Source organism: Schistocerca americana, chromosome 4, assembly GCF_021461395.2.
Source record: "Schistocerca americana isolate TAMUIC-IGC-003095 chromosome 4, iqSchAmer2.1, whole genome shotgun sequence".
NCBI classification, from domain to species: domain Eukaryota; kingdom Metazoa; phylum Arthropoda; class Insecta; order Orthoptera; family Acrididae; genus Schistocerca; species Schistocerca americana.
This window is the reverse complement of record NC_060122.1, coordinates 361,085,960-361,107,952: the sequence shown is the minus strand read 5'-3', so window position 1 is coordinate 361,107,952 and position 21,993 is coordinate 361,085,960. Positions and strand designations below refer to the sequence as shown.

General features: G+C 37.9%; 1 protein-coding gene across 1 annotated transcript in view; it reads left to right on the top strand.

Moving 5' to 3' along the window:
• LOC124612625 (NEDD8-conjugating enzyme Ubc12) overlaps positions 1-18,601 on the top strand; it is a 34,319-nt gene extending 15,718 nt beyond the window's left edge. The window contains exons 3-4 of the mRNA XM_047140922.1: positions 17,493-17,699; positions 17,780-18,601. Of these exons, the coding sequence (XP_046996878.1) occupies positions 17,493-17,699; positions 17,780-17,920 (348 nt within the window). The 3' untranslated portion in view covers positions 17,921-18,601. The remainder of the gene's footprint in view (positions 1-17,492; positions 17,700-17,779) is intronic.
• The last annotated feature ends 3,392 nt before the right edge of the window (positions 18,602-21,993 follow it).

Below are 21,993 nucleotides of genomic sequence, written 5' to 3'. Positions count from 1 at the left end.
CTCGAGGTGTGGCAGGGGGCGAAAGACATTCCGGAGGGCTGAACGGAAGGCTCTCCAGTTTGTCTGACGAAGCGGTTTCAGGATCTGTCTCCGGCTGATACTGATCTTTGGCCAGACATGGCTGCTTGTCCTGTTCCAGAGGTTGCCCATCAGTCCGCAAGATCCAGGCGGCTGCAGAGGGTGGGCTTACTGGTAGTTGGGAGCTCCAACATCAGGCGCGTAATGGGGCCCCTTAGGGATATGGCAGCAAGAGAGGAGAAGAAAACCAATGTTCACTCCGTGTGCATACCGGCGGGAAATCCTCTCTGGCTTCCGGCAGCTATCTGATTTGGTGAAGACTGCCAGTCTCGCTAGCAGGATGAAAGCAGAGCTCACCATCTGCAGCATCGTCGACAGGACTGACTGCCGACCTTTGGTACAGAGCTGAGTGGAGGGTCTGAATCAGAGGCTGAGACAGTTCTGCGAGCGTGTGGGCTGCAGATTCCTCGACTTGTGCCGTAGTAGGGTGATGAGTTTTCGGGTTCCGCTGGATAGGTCAGGAGTCCACTACACACAGCAGGCGGCTACACTGGTAGCAGGGGTTGTGTGGCATGGACTGGGCGGTTTTTTAGGTTAGATGGCCTCGGGCAAGTACAGAAAGGGCAATAGCCTCAAAGGGTGTGGGGCAAAGTCAGGACATGCGGGGACCAAGCAGCAATCGGTATAGTAATTGTAAAATGTCGAAGCTGCATTGGTAAAGTACCAGAACTTCTAGCGCTGATAGAAAGCACCAAAGCTGAAATCGTTATAGGTACGGAAAGCTGGCTGAAGCCAGACATAAATTCTGCCGAAATTTTTACAAAGGCACAGACTGTGTTTAGAAAGGATAGATTGCATGCAACCGGAGATGGCGTGTTTGTCGCTGTTAGTAGTAGTTTATCCTGTAGTGAAGTAGAAGTGTATAGTTCCTGTGAATTATTATGGGTGGAGGTTACACTCAACAACCAAGCGAGGTTAATAATTGGCTTGTTTTACCGATCTCCCGACTCAGCAGTGTTAGTGGCAGAACAACTGAGAGAAAATCTGGAATACATTTCACTTAAATTTCCTCAGCATGTAATAGTCTTAGGTGGAGATTCCAATTTACCAGCTATAGACTGGGACACTCAGATGTTTAGGATGGGTGGTAGGGACAGAGCATCAAGTGACATTATACTGAGTGCACTATCCGAAAATTACCTCAAGCAATTAAACAGAGAACCGACACGTGTAGATAACATCTTGGACCTACTGATAACAAACAGTCCCAAACTTTTCGACTCTGTAAGTGCAGAACAGGAAATCAGTGATCATAAGGCCATTGCAGCATCCCTGAATATGGAAGTAAATAGGAATATAAAAAAAGAGAGAGGAAGGTTTATCTGTTTAGCAAGAGTAATAGAAGGCAGAGTTCAGACTACCTAACACGTCAAAACGAAAATTTCTGTTCCGACACTGACAATGTTGAGTGTTTATGGAAAAAGTTCAAGGCAATCGTAAAGTGCGTTTTAGACAGGTACGTGCTGAGTAAAACTGTGAAGGACGGGAGAAACCCACTGTGGTTCAACAACAAAGTTAGGAAACTACTGCGAAAGCAAAGAGAGCTTCTCTGCAAGTTTAAACGCAGCCAAACCCTCTCAGACAAACAGAAGCTAAACGATGTCAAAATTAGCGTAAGTAGGGCTATGTGTGAAGCGTTCAGTGAATTTGAAAGTAAAATTCTATGTACCGACTTGAAAATCCTTACATTAAATCAGTAAGTGGCTCGAAGCAGCATATCCATACACTCCGGGATGATGATGGCATTGAAACAGAGGATGACACGCGTAAAGCTGAAATACTAAACACCTTTTTCCAAAGCTGTTTCACAGAGGAAGACCGCACTGCAGTTCCTTCTCTAAATCCTCGCACAAACGAGAAAATGGCTGACATCGAAATAAGTATCCAAAGAATAGAAAAGCAACTGAAATCACTCAACAGAGGAAAGTCCACTGGACCTGACAGGATACCGATTTGATTCTACACAGAGTATGCGAAAGAACTTGCCCCCGTTCTAACAGTCGTTTACTGCAAGTCTCTAGAGGAACGGAAGGTTCCAAATGATTGGAAAAGAGCACAGGTAGTCCCAGTCTTCAAGAAGGGTCGTCGAGCAGATGCGCAAAACTGTAGACCTATATCTCTGACGTCGATCTGTTGTAGAATTTTAGAACATGTTTTTTGCTCGCATATCATGTTGTTTCAGGAAACCCGGAATCTACTCTGTAGGAATCAACATGGATTCCGGAAACAGCGACCGTGTGAGACCCAACTCGCTTTATTTGTTCATGAGATCCAGAAAATATTAGATACAGGCTCCTAGGTAGATGCCATTTTCCTTGACTTCCGGAACGCGTTCGATACAGTTCCGCACTGTCGCCTGATAAACAAAGTAAGAGCCTACAGAATATCAGACCAGCTGTGGGGTTGGATTGACGAGTTTTTAGCAAACAGAACACAGCATGTTGTTATCAATGGAGAGACGTCTACAGACGTTAAAGTAACCTCTGGCGTGCCACAGGGGAGTGTTACGGGACCATTGCTGTTCACAATATATATAAATGACCTAGTAGATAGTGTCGGAGGTTCCATGCGGCTTTTCGCAGATGATGCTGTAGTATACAGAGAAGTTGCAGCATTAGAAAATTGCAGCAAAATGCAGGAAGATCTGCAGCGGATAGGCACTTGGTGCAGGGAATGGCAACTGACCCTTAACATAGACAAATGTAATGTATTGTGAATACATAGAAAGGAAGATCCTTTATTGTATGGTTATATGATAGCGGAACAAACACTGGTAGCAGTTACTTCTGTAAAATATCTGGGAGTATGCATATGGAACGATTTGGAGTGGAATGATCATATAAAATTAATTGTTGGTAAGGCGGGTACCAGGTTTAGATTCATTGGGAGAGTCCTTAAAAAATGTAGTCCATCAACAAAGGAGGTGGCTTACAAAACACTCGTTCGACCTGTACTTGAGTATTGCTCATCAGTGTGGGATCCGTACCAGGTCGGGTTGACGGAGGAGATAGAGAAGATCCAAAGAAGAGCGCCGCGTTTCATCACAGGGTTATTTGGTAAGCGTGATAGCATTATGGAGATGTTTAGCAAACTCAAGTGGCAGACTCTGCAAGAGAGGCACTCTGCATCGCGGTGTAGCTTTCTGTCCAGGTTTCAAGATGGTGCTTTTTTGGATAAGGTATCGAATATATTGCTTCCCTCTACTTATACCTCCCGAGGAGATCACGAATGTAAAATTAGAGAAATTCGAGCGCGCACGGATGCTTTTCGGCAGTCATTCTTCCCGCGAACCATACACGACTGGAACAGGACAGGGAGGTAATGACAGTGGCACGTAAAGTGCCCTCCACCACACACCGTTGGGTGGCTTGCGGAGTATAAATGTAGATGTAGATTCCAACTGTCATATTTTGCAAATTTTGTTTACAAAATTGTTTGTAAATTTTGTTTACAGATTATGACAGTGTACATGTGATGTTTTAAGACAGTGAAAGGAACCTGTGGCCACTGGAGACAGTGCCACAAGTTCCTCCAAAAAATCGTAACACAACACACACATAAATGTCATATTAACAAATGTAAATCCACCTGATGATGGAGGTTTAAACCTTTGAAACGCTTCGTGGAGATAAACAGTGACTGGTAACAGTAAACTTGTTGTTTCATTTAATCCCAGACTTGTGACTGGCTCGAAGACTTCTTAACTAATAGAACCCAGTCTGTTGTCATCAGCAGTGGTTGTTCATCGGAGACAGGGGTAACATCAGGAGTGCCCAGGGAAGTGTGTTAGGACAGTTGCTACTTTCTATATACATAAATGACCTGGCGAACAGGGTGGACAGCAATCTGTGATTGTTCACTGAGCTGGTGTGTACAAGAAGGTGTCGAAGATAAGTGACTTGGGTGATACAAGATGATGGAGACAAAATTTTTAGTTTGGTGTGATGAATAGCAGCTGGCTCTTGATGTAGAAAAACGTAAGTTAATTGGGAAGAGTAGGAAAACCAAACCCATAATATTCAGGTGCAGCATTTGTAGTGACTTGTTTGACACAGTCACACATTCTAAATATCTGGACATAATGTTGCGAAGCGATATGATCTGGAACAAGCTTGTGAGAATTGTGGTAGGGAAGTTGCGTAGTTAAATTTCGCTTCTTGTGAGAGTTTTAGGAAAGCGTGGTTCATCTGTAAAGGAGACCACTTGTAGGATGCTAGTGCAACCTCTTCTTGAGTACTGCTGAAGTGTTCGGGGTCCGCACCAGGTCGGCGTGAAAGAAGACATTAAAGCAGGTCAGAGGAGAGCTGCTAGATTTGTTACCAGTAAGTTCGATCACCATGCAGGTGTTACAGATATGCATCAGGAGCTCGAGTGGGGACCGCTGGAGGTATAAGACATTCATTTTGTAGAACACTACAGAGAAAGTTTAGAGAAGCGGCATATGAAGCTGACTGCAGAACGATCCTACTGCCGCCAACGTACATTTTGCGTAGAGATCATAGAGATAAGATATGATAAATTAGGGCTTATACGGAGGCATATAGCAGTAGTTTTTCCCTCGCTCTATGTGCGAGTGGAACAGGAAGAGAGACAACTAGCTGTGGTACAGGGTTTTCTCTGTCTTGCTCTATACAGTGGCTTGCGGAGGATGTAGCTGTAGTACTTTAAGTCCCACTAATATCTTTATGTGCTGCTTAGATTCTTCTTATTGAGGAAATTGAAGGTTATGTCCCTCAACCCAAAGGAAAACTTTTGGTATTCTCATAAGTAGTCAGCAAGAAATACCAAGACAGATTACTTTGGCCCGAGAAAACACACTCTTTTGAGTGGACAATTCGATTTCACTTTCTTGTGTTTTGATCTACAGCCTCTGAATGTCTTCGTTACAGGGACCTTGTCCTTACAGAACATGAAGAAAATATTCAGTGGTATATGCCTCACGGATTTATAGAGAGCGGTAGAAAATGTCGAGGTGTGGTGGAGATATGAATCTTATTTCTTTTACAAAATGTACAGATGGGGTGTAGTGAAGCTGCAAATGGAGTGGCCATAGAGTGAGTTGCAGCATTCACAAAAATTATTGGTTTGAGGGAAGAAAGTTAAATCTTGCAAAAAATTTTCTGTTACTTTTTTATGGGTGAAAAGGCCCAGGAACTTTTTCATTACTGACAAACTAAATTATATGGGAATACAGTTGTAGAATGGAGAAGCTTCGGTAGAGAAGTGTGCACAGGAATGTGTTTAAAAGAGTGTGAGAAACTTGACGGTAACATAGAGTTACTGTCAAAATTGATGGGACTAAAACTGTGGTGGTGTTGTCATTTTTGTATTTTATGGCATTCCTTAGTTCCTATTTTATTTACAATTTTCTTGGAAATGTGGTCTATGTAACTGAGTAAAGGACTTTTTGCTTTAATATCATACACATTTTACTTCCTTTTATTTATGAAGCGTCATTGGTTGCATGTAATAAATGATGTTTTATAGATACAGAGAAACACAACACATGTCGTTTAAAAATGAAGTGTTATTTAGTTTCATAGGCAGACCACATCAGCAAGGGATATAATAATAACACTTGTGGGTAATCATTTATTATATGCTTGTATGTATTCATGTTTTTGTGCAAAACTTCTGTTCCAGTACAGTGTGCTATGTACCATGCTAAAGGATATTATGGTAAAGTACAATATTTGTTTCTCCCTTAATTGAAACTAAAACATCATTGTTTTTGGCTATACAGATCAACTATTGTCATCTTAGCTACCCACCATCACTCGCAGCAGGTTTTGCCAAACTACGCTTAGATTTATGCAAAATATCTGCTCTTATCCATTTGGAAAACAAACGTAAAGTTAAGGAGTTTCTACAGCCAATTGACATTTCATGTTGACAGACTAAAACTGTTTCCTAATAGGTTTCAAGCCTGGAGAGCAGAAACTTTGTCCCAGATGTAGACAGCAATTGGCCTCAGGATGAGCAAGAATAAATGTCTGCTTATTAAACAGACACAGTTGAGACTTCCTACATAGCGATTAATTCAGTAGTATCTGTTGGAGATTCGGCAGTTGACACTTGTTAAATATTGAATGCTTCGCTAGCATCTCATAGAGATTCACTTTTAAAGTTCCAGTAAATTGATAAAAGGGTTTCATTGGGTTAGAAACCACAACCTTAAATCAGTAGGACTATAGCAGCAGCAGCTACTGGTGTGAGCTCTGCTGATGCTGTGGAAAGACAAGTGCTGAGGTAATGTCATAAATGTAAGGGTATGGACATAATAATTAATGAACTAAAAATTAAAGTGCATTGTTAGTCATTCCAACAAAGTTCAAATTTTGACCCAGGCTCCTAGCACAAACACAAAATGAATTAGTGTTACAGCGATAATGGCAAAGCAGGCACGGCCGCTAAAGATAGAGGATGGCATATTGGCAGTTAGTACAAAATGAGAAGGAAAAAGACTCAATAATAAGATCAAACATTAAGTCCTCAGATTCTTTGAAGATGATAAATTTTCTCAGCTGTCCAGGAGCAAAAATGATAATACAAAAGTAAGAGTAAATGGTGGAAACGTTTATAAGCAGAAATGCCTCCTACTATACGCATTGAAAGAAATGTTCATCAACATTGTAAGCAATGTAGTATTGAATTGGTGTTCTCAAAATTCTATGAAGTGGTATATTACAGTTGGTGCTGCTAGTACACACTGTTTGTGTGTATGTAATACATCAGAATGCCTAACTGATGTTGGTTGCAACTCATATCAAGGATGATGACTGCAAGGAATTAATCAAGAAAACAGTGTGCTATTCAGAATCAAAAGACTGCATGCTGAAACACTGTGAATACTTTCCTGGAAGCTTATTTGGTAGATTTTTTCAAAGGATGTGATCCAGAAGAAATGACAGAATATGAGCAGTAGTTTTGTACCGAATCATTTTATGGATTTTTCTGAGAACTATTTATCTGTCACTAAAGATCCTGTTAAAGGGTTTCATTGGGAGAACAGAAGCCACATTCCATTCCATTGCAGTTTGTTTTGGTGGTAAAGAACCACAGAATATCAGCATCTGTACTATTAGTAACTGCCTTCGTCATAATACCATTGCAAATCATGCATTCATAATGAGGCTGAATGAGAATTTGAGGATAATGGTAGGAAAAATTGAGCAAATATTGATGCCTATTGATCTGTTTAAGTTCTGTCATGATGCTTCAGGCATCTACTTTTTAGTGTTACACAAAAAGGAATTGAATTAGTTCAGTTTGAGCGGAAAAGGCTTGCCTCAAAATTTTCTAGGACAAGGGAAATCTGTCAGATACGCCCCTTGGTTTAAACAGGATCAGAGTAAGCATAGTTTCTAATGATGTTGCAGCATTCACTGTTAATGCATTTGAAGTAGGTGAAGAAATTCCAGCTGTTTCAGTTACAATATTAAAACCTGGAGGGTATGTTATATGTATGTATGACAGTTTGTGGTGGGTGGGAAATGTTTGTGAAGTTTGATTAGAACAAAAAGGTGCCTGGGTAAAGTTTATGCGCCCTGTGGTCATACCTGTTCCTTCAACTGCCCATCTACTAAAGATACTTACTGAATTCCAGAGCAACATGTATTTAAACTCATAAAGCATCATCCATCATCATCATCATTGTCGTCGTCACCAGGGCAATGCCTTTTTTCAGAATCCAAACAAGACAGTATTTGCAATTTATTCAATCTTGAGTCGAAAATAATTATTACAGTTGTATAGTAATGTTTTAACTTGTATTTTTATTGACACAAAGCAATTTTAACTGCTTTTACTTTCTGTATACTCATTACTGTCACATTCTAGTAATGTACTATGAGAGTAATAACTTTTAGCACTGTTTTTCATCCATCAGCAGGCATGGGTCTAAAATCCATACTAATGTTATAAGTGTGGAAGTGACATTGTCTGCTTAATATTTTACTGATGAACTGATTTTTATGAAATGTGGCATGGGGATAGCTTGAACACTGAGAAAGAACATAGGCTTCTTTAGAAAATTAAGAATATCAACCACTTAGTGTGAAGTAGGTATGCAGATTTTTTTTTATTATTGTTATTTTTATGCTAATGCAGTGGTCGGTGGCTCAGTGTTTAAAACCTATTCTGTGACAGTGTGAATCAAAATGCATATTTGTTAGCAAGGTTTCTGAAATTTTAAAAATAAGTGCTACACCACCTGGTGACACTGGACAGTTTTTATGATGAAATATTGTGAACGTTCATAGTGAAATCCAGTGGTTAATCCGTCAGCCATAGTTAAGACTGTTACGTCTGCAAAGCCTTAAGGGAGGTAGTATTATTAGTATTTATTTTATGATATGCCTAGAAAATGTAAGTCTGGTTTAGCTCATAGTTCTAAGAAAGCTCAAACTGTGTAAGCTACTGGAACCTAACAAATCTCGGAGCAATCTCAGATCCACTATAACTTAGATGCAGAACATCATCTGGCCTTAAGAGCTAGAGTGTTAGTAGGACAGTCACAAGCCCGGCACATTTTAGATGCTGAGCATCATGTGTCTCTTATAGCATTCTGAAATGCTTGAAGGCTCACTATGACGGCATTGTTTAATGCCGTACGACAGGCAGACACATTGTGCCTTTACATGTAGGCTGCATTTTGATGACGACGTGTACTCAAGTCAGATAGTTTTATATTCTGACAGAATGTAACTTTGCAGTGTTACTTGAAAATGGCCATAAGGCCGAAATTGCAATAGCAACACTAAATATTTTAGACAGTCAACGGCGACTGATGCCTTTTAAGAAATATTATATGACTGTGAATCCCAACCATGAGAAATTAATCAATAGTTACAAGTTTTCAAGTTTGAAGTAAAGAAATAAACAAGAAGTGCAATGTTTTATCTGTAATATTGAACTGCAAAAGAGCTGCATATTTTACTTTGGTTACAAGAAAAGATGACACCTTATCAAATTAATGACATTGCTTTATTTGATAATTGACAAGATACTACATGACATTATTGTAAAAAATACATGGTCCATGTGACCTTATCAACCATCATTCTCCTTGCTTGGAAGATTGGTGATGTACGAAAAAGTTCCCACATAGGCTTCAAGCGGAGGCCATCAATGAAAACAGATATCCCCCGTACCAACAAAGAGCACCAGAAGACAGGGCTTGGATGCAGTGATAAAGTTTCAGAATAGTAGCTACATTAGTGGCGTTAATATAGTTGCTTGGTCCCCTACTCCTGAATTTTGTCAGCATTGTTCAGTGCGCATATCAGTGTGAAGGCCTACGGTTCAGTGTGTGTTAGAAAATATATTTGTAAATATATCAACAAAGACAGTGATCACACTATTTTTAACTCCAGAAACACAGAACTTGCAACTCCCGCAGACAAAGTACTCGTATACAGTCTGGCCATTACGTCCACAGCAACAAAGCTGTGTGGAGGCTTTAATTTTTTTGCGTTGTACGAAGGGCATACAACCATAACACACCTCAGTCTTCACTTAAAGAATGATGGAAATATGGGTTTCAAGGAAAATAATTTTCACGAGCAGGGATCAAGTCTGCCAAAAACAACACTGACCATGTTTTTTTGATATTTGTGCAAGAGATGATTTTGCAAAAGTTCTATTTGCTGAGGTGCTGAGATATAGCCGGTTACATCAAGAAAAGAATGGAAACATTGAGCTCAAAGAATCCATGTTCACAGTTGGCCCGTCGTTAAGTCCATAGATGCTTCACATTCATGTCAGCAACGTGGAAAGCTTTTGCTTGAAAATGATGTTATGGTTTGTGCGAGGGCCAATGTCTTTTAAAGATCTTTAAAAAATTTGGGAATTATAAACATTCAGATAGGCATGTGAGGGAAAAGGTTTATTGAAATACCATCAATGGAGGAGGCCAGGCAGTGCAGATCAATGACCAAAATGAGAGACTTTCGCCGCATTAGTAGCAACGTGTTGGCTTTCAAATACCCAGAAAATGTGGCAAAAAAAAAAAAATACAACAATGACACAGCTGAATATCCATTGTGCAGATTTAAAACCATTAATGCCAGATGCAGTGAAGAGCTCGTAACAACTTCAAAATATTTATCTTATTACTGTGGATTGAGAAGACCAGGTAGAAATGAAAAAGTTGGTTGCAGTTTATTATGAGAAATGAGCTGTGACACTACTCATTGCAGCAGCAACTCCATGAATAATACGTTCTGCAATTAAATGCAGACCAGACAACAGTTTTTAATAATGTTATGCAATAAGTTGAGACTGCTACATGCTCAGGGAGGAACTGGTAAGATTCTTTTAAATTTCCTCTCAGCCCAAATCTGCAAAAATAAAGGATCTGTTGCAGTAGGCTCTTCTGGAACAGCTGCCACACTACTTGATGGTGAACGTACAGCTCAAGAAGAAATGCCTGTTTATAACACTGACAGATGTTGCAACAATGTAAGCTGTGGATTGAGATGAGTGTCCAGTCTCTTATACAAGAGCAATTGAAGCGTTAAATCACACCGTGCAAGGTATTAAAAACAACTAAATTGTCATTGGAGGGATTGTCATATTATTGATGGGCAGTTTTAGATACTCTTAACTTCAATGAAGTAAATGCATCAACCTTATGGCAGCATGTTGAAAGATTAAGTTCAACAAGAAGTATGCGCCTACAACTTCACAGTGACACAGAATCAGAAAAGTTTGCAGGAGCTGTTCTGAAAATTGGCAGAGGTCATATTGATACAGATGCTAATGGCATGATTATATTAGAATGTGAATTGTATAATGTTCTTCATAGTGCAGAAGAATAGGTGAGCAAAATTTATCCTGAACTGCAAGCAAATGTGAGGAAATAAAGGAATGGTTGTGTGAAAGGGCAATTTGTGGGTGACGATTAATGAAAAAATTGTCACAGGTAGAAGAGTTATTGTAGAATATCTGTCTGTCTGATAATTTATGGATACTGAACAAACATACCCTCCAGAGATTTAAGAAATCTTTGCAATTGTCAGGAGTGCCTAATCATAAACTGATTTAAAGGTCGGTGTTCCAGTCTTCCTAATGGGACCAGGTTGTGTAACAGTACATGCGAATTGCACATCAGGGCTGAAAAATTGTGAGCGCTATTACAATTAGTGGCACAGCTAAAGCAGAAACTGTTTTTATTCAATGAATCCCAAATATACTCACGGGGTTGTCTTTTCAATGTAAGAGTGAAAAAAACCTTTTAGGTTACAATCTTTGAAAATCTACATTAGATATTCAATACACAATACATCAATAAATATTACAAACATCAGTACATTACATTCATCTAATGACACACAGTGAAGCAAAATTTTCCTCATTAAAGAACATTCTAATAATGAATTCCCGTTGCCATTCCAGTGATTTTATTATTTTGTTTTAAATATCTTACTATTATCTAACATGAAGGATATTTGTCTTTAATATTATTTTTAGTTAAAACTTTCCCTTTAAACAATGAGTAAAAATTTGGCAAATTCATTCTTTATCAGAATGACGTTTTAGCTAGTGCACTGCATTCCTCTTCATTATGGGGAAAAAACATTGTCTGGGTTGAGGAAGTCCACTGTTAAGGCATGAAGTCCAGTCTTGATACTCACCAACTTATGTCTAATTGTGGCCCATTTTGCTTTCGTATTTATACATGTAAATCTGTGTTCTTCACTGTCAATAAGCATACATGTGGTTTGCTTGGATGGACCGGTGAGGTGTATTGTGTATAGTTTGGAATTCTTTGGAATTTTCCGATTGACCGTGGTGTACCACTGGGCCGTCGGATCCATTGGTAATTGTTGACTACGAATGTTGTTCTATATTGCCTGCCAGTTTGTGCCCTTGTTTTTCTTCTGCTATATGTTCCCAGCATTGTGCTCCAGTAATTTGTAGTATAATTCTTTTATGTTCGTCAGTTTGTTATCTGGCGTTATCACTTGCATATAACTGCATTCAACAAGAAAATGCTTTATGTGATAGTCATTTCAGTATGTGGTTGATGTTGATAAGTGGAATGAGGCTAACCATAGCTATTTAATATATAAAATGTGTGTTGAGGCTAGTAGGCATGTTTCTCCACTTGTTAAGCATCTTCTTGTAGACATAGGTGAGGTTGAAGCCACCTTGTTTGGTTGCTAGTGTCAGCGTGTTGTATTGGACTTCAAAAATATGACAGCAGCTTATAAAGTGACATAGCACTGACATAATTAATTTGGTGATGTCACAAGTTGATGGGAGGACTCGTGCCATGTAGTTAATTTTGTGTATTAGAGACACATTAACCTAGTGCATTTTTTTTAATTTGCTGGGTTTTCTGATCCTGTGATTTTGAATGCAAGCAAGTACGCTGTTCAGTAATTTCCTATAATTTGCAGAAATTATTTGGCCCATTCCTTCGGAAGATGGTGTACAGGTGTTGCAAGTTATTAATTTTTCTAAATGATCCTTGTACTTGTGCAGCTTTTCAATGGCTAAATGTTAATTTTCCCTTATCTATATTCAGTTTTGCACTAGACACCATCTCATATGTCTTTGTAATGACAGAGGTCATTGCTGTCTCATTATTGTTAAAAGCTAGGAAGCCTACATCACCAGCATAAACCTTGCAGATGATATGTTGTCCACATGTTGTCAAGCTTTGAAGTTGTTGGGGCAAAGTTGCCAACAGAAGTTCACTGACGATTGCAAAAAGTGTCACTGACACTGACAACCATGTCTTACTGAATTTTTTATTTCAGTGTTGCTGCTTGGCTGATTATTTATAATTATAGGTAGTATTTTTAAAAATATTTTGTATCACCTATCACCTCTGTGAAACAAAATCGAAAATTCATTCATTGCGTTGTGTGGAAAAATGGTGACTGACTCAGTCAAAGGCTTTGGTGAAGTGCAAGGATATCAGGGTACGGTTTATTCAGCAGATTTTCACTGCTGCTATGATATATCAGCACGAAGATTATTATTATCATTATCATTATCACCATCCCTCTCCTCCCCCCCCCCCCCCCCCCCCCCACGACACTTGTTTGGTATTGTCCTGTTACTGCTTTCAGCCATCAGCTTAAGACATGAGTGAAGATTTTAAAATCGACATTCAGCAGTGTTATGGTCTCAAGTTATCTATAGTATTCTTAGCCAGGTTTTTTAGTATTAAAACTATAGTGTCGTCTTTAAATTTTTTGGGACCGTGAGCTAATGCGGCACATTTATGTACAGTCTATTAATAAGTAATTTATCAAACAGAAACTGCACTGAGCCAGGAGAACGCTAGTTGCAGAATTTGGTACAAGAATTAACCAAAGAAAATATATAGTGGCATTATGTGTTATTTGTTATTTAAGTTAAAAATAATTTATTTACAAATACATTTCTTTGACTTACCTACTTATTTGAATAATTGCCAGATAGAAATTTATGTGAATGACACCCATTTCTGCTTACCATTACACCCTGCAGTTCCTTCCCCTTATTATTTATTGCAGTTAATATTATCAACTGTAACATGCCCTGTTAGTTCATTTAATCGATATGCACACAAGAGCCTACATCGTACGTACCTGGATTGTATTTTTTTGTTGATTGTAAACTAAATTGGTAGTTCTAATATGTTGTCATACTCCTCAACCTAAATCTTTTTCATTTGTTCTGGCCTAAATGTTTCCCAATATCAGTGCAATTTTAGCAACAGACTAAATGTGAGCCTTATTTCAACAGCTATTCTTTCATGCAAATTTAGTGTTCCACAGTTAAATCTGTGACCTTCAATAACACTCAGTATTCGATTATCACTTTTCGTTATACATGGTCATACTCAATTGCTGTGATAATATTTGGTGAAACTCGGGTACGCAGCACACACTTTTTCCACATAAAACACAGAAAATTGACAGCTGAAAAGAAATTTTAATTGGACCCAGCAAGTGTTGGAATGCATTTACATTAGTACTGCTACATTATGACAAATCCGTATAGAGTTTGTTCCCTTAGCCATACGACAGGGGCACTCAGTACGTGCGTGCCACACAATGAGAGCACGCCATTTGATAAAGACTGCAAAAACTGCCTGCCACAATGCATGCAAAGCAAGTAATGGGCAGCCAGCTCCATTCAATACAAAAATGGACACAAACATAACATTTGTATTTCCATCAGTCTCAATAATGGAAGATGGGTGTCGAATTCTCAAGGAGGAGAATTCCTAAAATAATTTTTTGGGCTCCACAATGTGCTTTGTGTTGACCAGTAAGAAAATTTGAGAAGTCATCCATCCTCTTTTATTCTACCTGGAATAAAAATGTAGCTTTGTTTATAAAATCCCTTCACCACTTTCAGATTTTGTGAATGATTGATTATAATAGTTTTTAATTTAGAAGTGTTTCCTCAAAAATTGAGTACCTAGATTGATCTTCGGTGGCTTTAAAATCAGGAGCAGTTTCATCAAGGATAGAAATAATGTAAAAACAGGGATTTCAAGTGTGCCCACATGTTTAAGAATTGGCAACTACACAGTGAAAAGATAATAGTACTAACTTTGTTTTATTCATATAGCAAGAAAAGTTCTGGCAGAATGTAAATAATTTAGGAGTAAAGGAGACACACACTGCAAGAAAAGTGCTGGCAAACTGTAAGTAATTTAGGAGTAAAGGAGACACATACTGAACAAGAGAAGCGTTTTGTCCCCCCCCCCCCTCTCTCTCTCTCTCTCTCTCTCTCTCTCTCTCTCTCTCTCTCTCTCTCTCTCTCTCTCCAGATGTTGAGTTTCCCGAATTCAGGGTTTTGGAAGAAAGTTCAGCCAAAGATGTGCTAGTATTTATTGGAGTATATTATCTATTTGCTTTGTTGCAGTTTCAAAACAGTAGCAACAGAAACAGGACCAAGGGAGACAGATGCAGAGAGGATTGAGGGGAAAGGGTTAGAAGAAAGAACAGAAAGGAAGAAGAAAAGAACCAGAGAAATGGCAGAACTGGAGGAGGAGGAAGATATAATAAATAACCATTCTTTATGTTCACTATAAAAAGAAAATTGGCAAATATTGCAAGTATTCCACCTAGTGGAAACAGAGAATACAGTAGGTGTTGTCGTCAAGAAGTGTGTCCCCCCCACCCCCCCAATGTGATGTTGGTATCAAAGTACTTAAGTTGAAGTATGCAGAGTAACAAGTCCATTTCCTCTGTGCTCCTTTCTTCTTATCTTCCCATCTGGCGAGGTGACGCAGTGGTTAGCACACTGGATCACATTCGGGAAGATGGCGGTTCAATCCCACGTCCAGCCATCCTGATTTAGGTTTTGCGTGATTTCCCTAAATTGCTCCAGGCAAATGCCAGGGTGGTTCCTTTGAAAGGGCACGGCCAACTTCCTTCCTCATCCTTCCCTAATCTGATGAGGCTGATGACCTCACTGTCTGGTCTCCTCCCCCACAACCACCCAACCCAACTCTTATCTTTCACAGAATGAAACCATAAATCTCTCTACTGAGTGAGACACTTAGGTTAAAGCTCTTGATTTGTGTTTGGAAGAAGGAGCTTCAAACTCTCCCGTATTCATACAGATTTAGATTTTCTGTGGTTTGGTTCCTGTTAGCCCTTCCTATCTGTGCTAGTCTTGCTTTTTCTGTAATGGTATCATTATAGATTTAACATTAATCCTAATCTTTCTTCCATTTTTATAAGTACCTTCAAATTCAGTGCATAGAATATTAATAGTTATGACAAAATAAAGAAGAGGCTTTTAATCTGTGAGACAGCACTAAGATAAATCTTAAATATATGAGGGAACTTTAGAAAGTAAGCTAAAAATTATTATGGCAACCAAGTAACTTTTATTGAATGCCGTGTTGCACTTAAGTGAGCCAAATACGTGACACTGTTTTTAATATAGTCACCAAGTATCTATAAACGACAGGAAGAATGTTCCACCAATCAGTTCAGTACCTCAGCTACAGAAATCTGCCATTAGAGAACCACTGCTTGAACATTCTCATTGTTGAAAAATCTTTTTATGCCAAGATGTTCTGTCAGCTTGCCAAAATGATTGAATGTTTTGTATTCTAAGCCTCTTTCTGCCTTCATATTTTTGATGATTGACATTTTTGTGTGTCTTGACAGGGCTGCTTGGTTTTATATTTTTTTAATTTATTAGACCATATCGAGCACATCCTCGTCTTCTGCTGTCCTGTAGAAGACACATAAAATAATACCTAATAAATGCAATAGCCTATATGTTTAGGGAGTTGTAATGTATCTTTAGTTGTGTGTATTTTGTGTTTGACTGTTCAGTACTTAACATTTTATTTTTAAGCATTCACAGATATTTTTCTCAAATATTCTATTAAATTTATATACCTTCTAGGTAGTCCCATATGATAATATATATAGAAATGCAGTTAGTATAAAATGAAACGTAATGAACTTTGTGCTATTATTATTTACACATTGTACTTTTATATTAAGCACATTTTTAACATTGGATGAGAACAATATAGAGATCACACATATTACAAAAACCAAAGATAAAATATGCAAGAAATGATACCTTTGACATTTTTGGCATCTTTGACAACAAAATATGCCACTTACATTTGAAAGTATGATTTGCCTCATTTATAAGCATATGAGTGTGTGCTAGAAAGCATAAATTCTTTATAAGTACATACTGAACAGTCCAAACATATACATGTAATTATAAAATCATTCCAACTCCCATAACATAAAGCACATACCATTTATTATGTATCATTTCTATGTATCTGCTATATGACTGCTGATGATGAGCATGTGCTTGATACTGGTCTGGTAAATTAAATAAATAAAAACAAAGAAGCCCTATAGTCATATACAAATAAAGATGTCTTCCAAAAAAGGATGGAATTGCATGGTGGAAGATCTGAACAGTATTATGGATCAACATCACCGATGTCTGTGCAACCTGGGTCAAATTGTTGGCACCATTTCGCTGTGCTGGACACAAAATTTGATTTTGCCCGTATACCAATAGAATTGTGAAATTTAGATGTTTTACCTATAAGAATCGTACTGTCTCATTAATTGAACTTTGGAGTACGATGTCAGTTACCGCACCATTTCACTCCCACACTGTGACGTAACTTTTATCCATACCACAGCCTAACTGTGCCTGCAGGAAACCTAGAACAGACACCCTCTTATGACAGTGTACTACGCTTGTTGTGCAATGGTCTTAGCATGGGGCTACGTATGTCGCTTAATTTCTGAAGTCCCTACACACCTTACCATACAATATTTTAGGTCTTTATATATTGTGCCTCTTTTTATTTCTTTGTGCCTGTGTAATTTGCCTTGAACTTGTGGTTTAATAATTTTAAAGTATATGATGACTATTGTTGTTGCATTTATTATTGTTATTTCCAGGGCTTCTATCGGGGAGGAAAATTTGTATTTAGCTTTAAAGTAGGTCCTAACTATCCTCATGAGCCACCTAAAGTGAAATGTGAAACTCCAGTATATCATCCGAACATTGACTTGGAAGGGAATGTTTGCCTTAACATTTTGCGAGAAGATTGGAAGCCAGTGTTAACTATTAATTCTATTGTTTATGGACTACAGTATTTGTTTTTAGTAAGTATTATTTGGATATAGGTGAATTACGTTTTTAAGTATATTTCAAAATTAGATTATTAATTTAAAACTCTTTGCAGGAGCCTAATCCAGAAGACCCACTTAACAAAGAGGCTGCTGAAATGCTGCAGAACAACAGACGTATTTTTGAACAGAATGTGCAGAAAGCAATGAGAGGTGGTTATGTTGGTTCTGTATACTTTGAAAGGTGTTTGAAATGAAAAACTGTGAATGGAACACACAACTTTTTTTCTGAAGAAAGATGTGACCTATGGTCTAGCAACATGGGTTTGATTAAAGTATTATTTAAGCCAGCACATTATAATGCTTCGGCCAGACAGGTCACTTGCTTGAGAGAGTTTTTATTTAAACCAGCTTTCAGTACGAACTCTGAAGTTTCTTCCATTTGTTAAATAACCATATTCGTTGACAGGAACAAGTCCAAATTTTTGAAAGTGAGGTGTAGTGTGTGTGTGTGTGTGTGTGTGTGTGTGTGTTATCCATAAAATCTGTTCTGTGACTTATTTTGTCCACACAATTTTTTAAAAAGGTTTTTGTTTTTGCCATTTAAAAGATTAATTTTTAACCCACATTTAAAATGCATTGAAATGGAATTTAGCTTTATTACAGTCATTGTTGTAACATTTTGCCAAATAGAACAAATGTAAGCTCGAACTCATTTCAATAAAGTATATCTCAAAAAGTGTGAATTAAACAGTTGGTAACTGTTCTTGAAGATTAGTTGATTTATACAGTGTCCTGTAAATTCCTTTCTAAATAATAGGCTGACAGTGAGGAATTGCAAAATATATTTGATACCATTGATCAGATTGTGTTGCATCAATTTTTGTTAGTGTGGAAAAAAAATCACCTTCTGCAAATAAATGGATCATACAAACTCATATTTGTAGTAATGTATACTATTGCACAACATCCATATCCCAACATAATATAAATTTTCTTCCTTATACTGAATGTAAAGGTAAGTTCCTTCAAATGCTGCTACTTTAAAACATTGTGGAGAGGAGCCATGCCACTGAGATGTCTTTCAGGTGCCATAGTGGCTGGTATATATTATCATTGTATAAATTTCTCTTTTTAAAAATGTAAGTGTGATACCCATTCTGGGATAAAAGATCACTTTGGCTTGTGCAAATTAATTACTTGGTAAAGTTTAGCTGTCAATTGGGTTTTAACAGTTAATTTCCTCTGTTACACAGCATATAAATGTGTTTGTACCTGTTCCAATTTATAATACAGAAGTTTGTTTTCCTGTCATATTGTTCATTAAAATTGAAAAGTTTGTTGGATGGGAAATCATGCACACAGGTTTAAATTTATGATTAACTTCATCTTTATTTATTTATTTGTTTGCATTTCTATTTCACGTACATGGCTAAGTTTGAGTACTTAGTTTTTATGAACAGAGATTAATTCACATTTGATATCTGTTAAATTAATTATAGTTTATCTTCGTTAAATTTATTATAGGTTATCTAGTGTTAAGATGTGACTGGTAGACCTTTTTTGTTTGTGTATCTGTGAGTATAAAGCAACTTTAATGGTTCTTCAATATTCGAAAACATACATCAGTGTAATTATTTACAGAAGTATGATCATTATTGGCAACTGTGCATGTCAGCGGAAGTTGATTAAGTTTGGGGTCAGTGTGTGGTGGGGAGTGTTTTTTGTAGTTTCGCTCAGATGAATGTAGTGAAATGGAAGAAATGATTCCATGTCAGTTCCTCTCATAAAGATTGCAGAACAAGAGATGAAGATTTTTTTTTCTGTTTCGGAAGAGAATGAGTTCTCAAAAAATGAAACAGAGTGGGGTGGGAGTTGGGAGGGGGGGGGGGGGGGAGAAGCGAGATGTGGGGAAAAGGTAACAGGAAAGAATGAAAATAGAATATTTGGATAGTCAGTTATGTGACCGCTTAGCTAAAGAACAGGTAACAGTATGTCATCTGTTAAAGGGAAGAAGCCTCGTAAGCTGTAGAAGAAATAGGACACACAAGGACCATTAACGAGAATTTAAGAGACTGGTCAGAAACTAAGCTGAGTAAAAAAAGAGAGGAGCGATCATGGGGATGAAGTGAACATTTGCAGAAAAACCTGGGCACAGGAAGCCAGGTCATAAGTATTGTAAAACCTAGTGCTGGCTTTGACCATGTAGTAGAGGATATTAAGATACTGCATACGCATCTGAATGAATAGAACCAGGTATTTGTAGTTGGGGGACATGCTTAAACAAAATTAACCCTGTATAAACAAGCCCATTAGGTGAGTAAACCAAGAACTAAAGCAGATTGCTGTTGACTTTGGGTGGGTTTGTGGCAGTTGCCGCTATTGGAAGACGAGGCTACAGAAGACATGACTGCACCTTAACATTAGAAGGAAAGATGCAATAGCTGAACTGAAATCTAAAAATATAAGGTAGATGAACCAGTCATAGATGATAGAATTGCTGTGATTACAGGTATATGCAATAAGCTTGTTTTGGTTAAATACCTCTTTGAGACAAACTGTATTAAAGTAGGACCAGAAAGATGAAATGTCATGCCCAAAGGAAACTTGTTTGAATAATATTTTTATTGTGTATTGGAATATTAGAGTACTAAAAAACAAAGATAATGAACAGAAGTATGGACACTTTCTACAAGTGCTTCCAGTTATACCATAATAAACTGCAGCAGATGAAATAAATTCATGTTTGAAGAAATCATTTCTTTGGGTGTGAGTGAGGAAAGTTCAATTAAGAACAAATGAGAGTGCAACTTTCCAGTGATGAAGAAACGAAACATTTTGCGGAAAAACTCTTATAAAATTAGTTAACACACTCACCCACTTGACAGTGTAAAGGGCCAAATTGAATTTACAAATGATGTATGTAACATTTTCAACAGTCCAAATGAATGAATAGTTAAAGCTTTTTCTAACGTTATTCAAGTTGGGTAATTGGAAGAGCCATTTTAGCAGCAATAAATGAGGTATTTGATGATATTAAGTAAAAAATTCAAAACAAGGACTGGACATGAAGTTATCAGACAATATAATTGAAGCAAAAATAATACCAAGAAAAGATAAAAGAAAAACAGCATTAATACTGCTTATATTTATTAAACTGCCGTTTCAGTTCAAAAGACTGCAATTTCCAGTGAGATGAACATTTAGACAAACTTGGGATAGTGTAATATGAATTTGGAAGAATTGTGCTTTTCTCACAGTCAGTTATATGTAGCTTGGTCTAGGGAAGGGAAACCCAAAGAATTTATGTATCTGTTCACCAAATAACGAGATGCCATATGTTGTTGTGGTCTTCAGTCCTGAGACTGGTTTGATGCAGCTCTCCATGCTATTCTATCCTGTGCAAGCTTCATCATCTCCCAGTATCTACTGCAGCCTACATCCTTCTGAATCTGCTTAGTGTATTCGTCTCTTGGTCTCCCTCTACGACTTTTACCCTTCACGCTGCCCTCCAATACTACCTTTTTTACTCGAATCTAAGCCGCACTTTTTTCCGGTTTCTGTAATCCAAGAAACCTCCTGCGGCTTAGAATCGAGTGCAAAGTTCTGAAAAAAGTTAGTAGGTGCCGCCACAACTATCTTCCGCCATCGAATATATGTAGCGCTACACAGGCATGCTTTGTAAGCACAAGGATAAATACTGGCGCAAAAACCTCTCCGACTGGCAAGACTGGGATGTTTGTCAATATGGCCAACTCTACGTTCTGAATTTTTTCCTGCCTGTGAGAAGAGATGGTTGTTAATAGGAACTTTTATGAATTGTGAATCACATGCAGTATTCTCTTCACCATAAGAATAAAACGAATATAAACATTTTGCCACGTATCCTTTCATGTTTGCTGCTATCTCATTTAAATCCTGTCTGCCTCATAAACTACGAAACGAGTGAGACAACAGCAATCGCGGAAGAATATACATATCATGTCATGTTTATATTCGTATCATTCTTATGCCTGATAGTGATACAGTCAGAAATGAAGCACGGCAATTGACTAGATTTTTAAATCTAAGTTGACTAATTTCTGTGCAGAATGTAATGTACTAAAGAGGCGTCTGCAAAGATTGTGAAATGGAGAAAAATTTTCGCTAAACTCTCATTCAGAACATCTTCTATCATACGCAGTCTATTATTTGGTTCTTGTTGTTCATTATCAAAGAAAGCAGCAGTGTAAGTAACAACAAATAGCAGTCTCTTGCCATTGTTTCGCTAATGAGACAATTCCTCTCTTTTTTATTGTAAGCTGCGGCAGTGCGCACAAAAGCAAGCCAT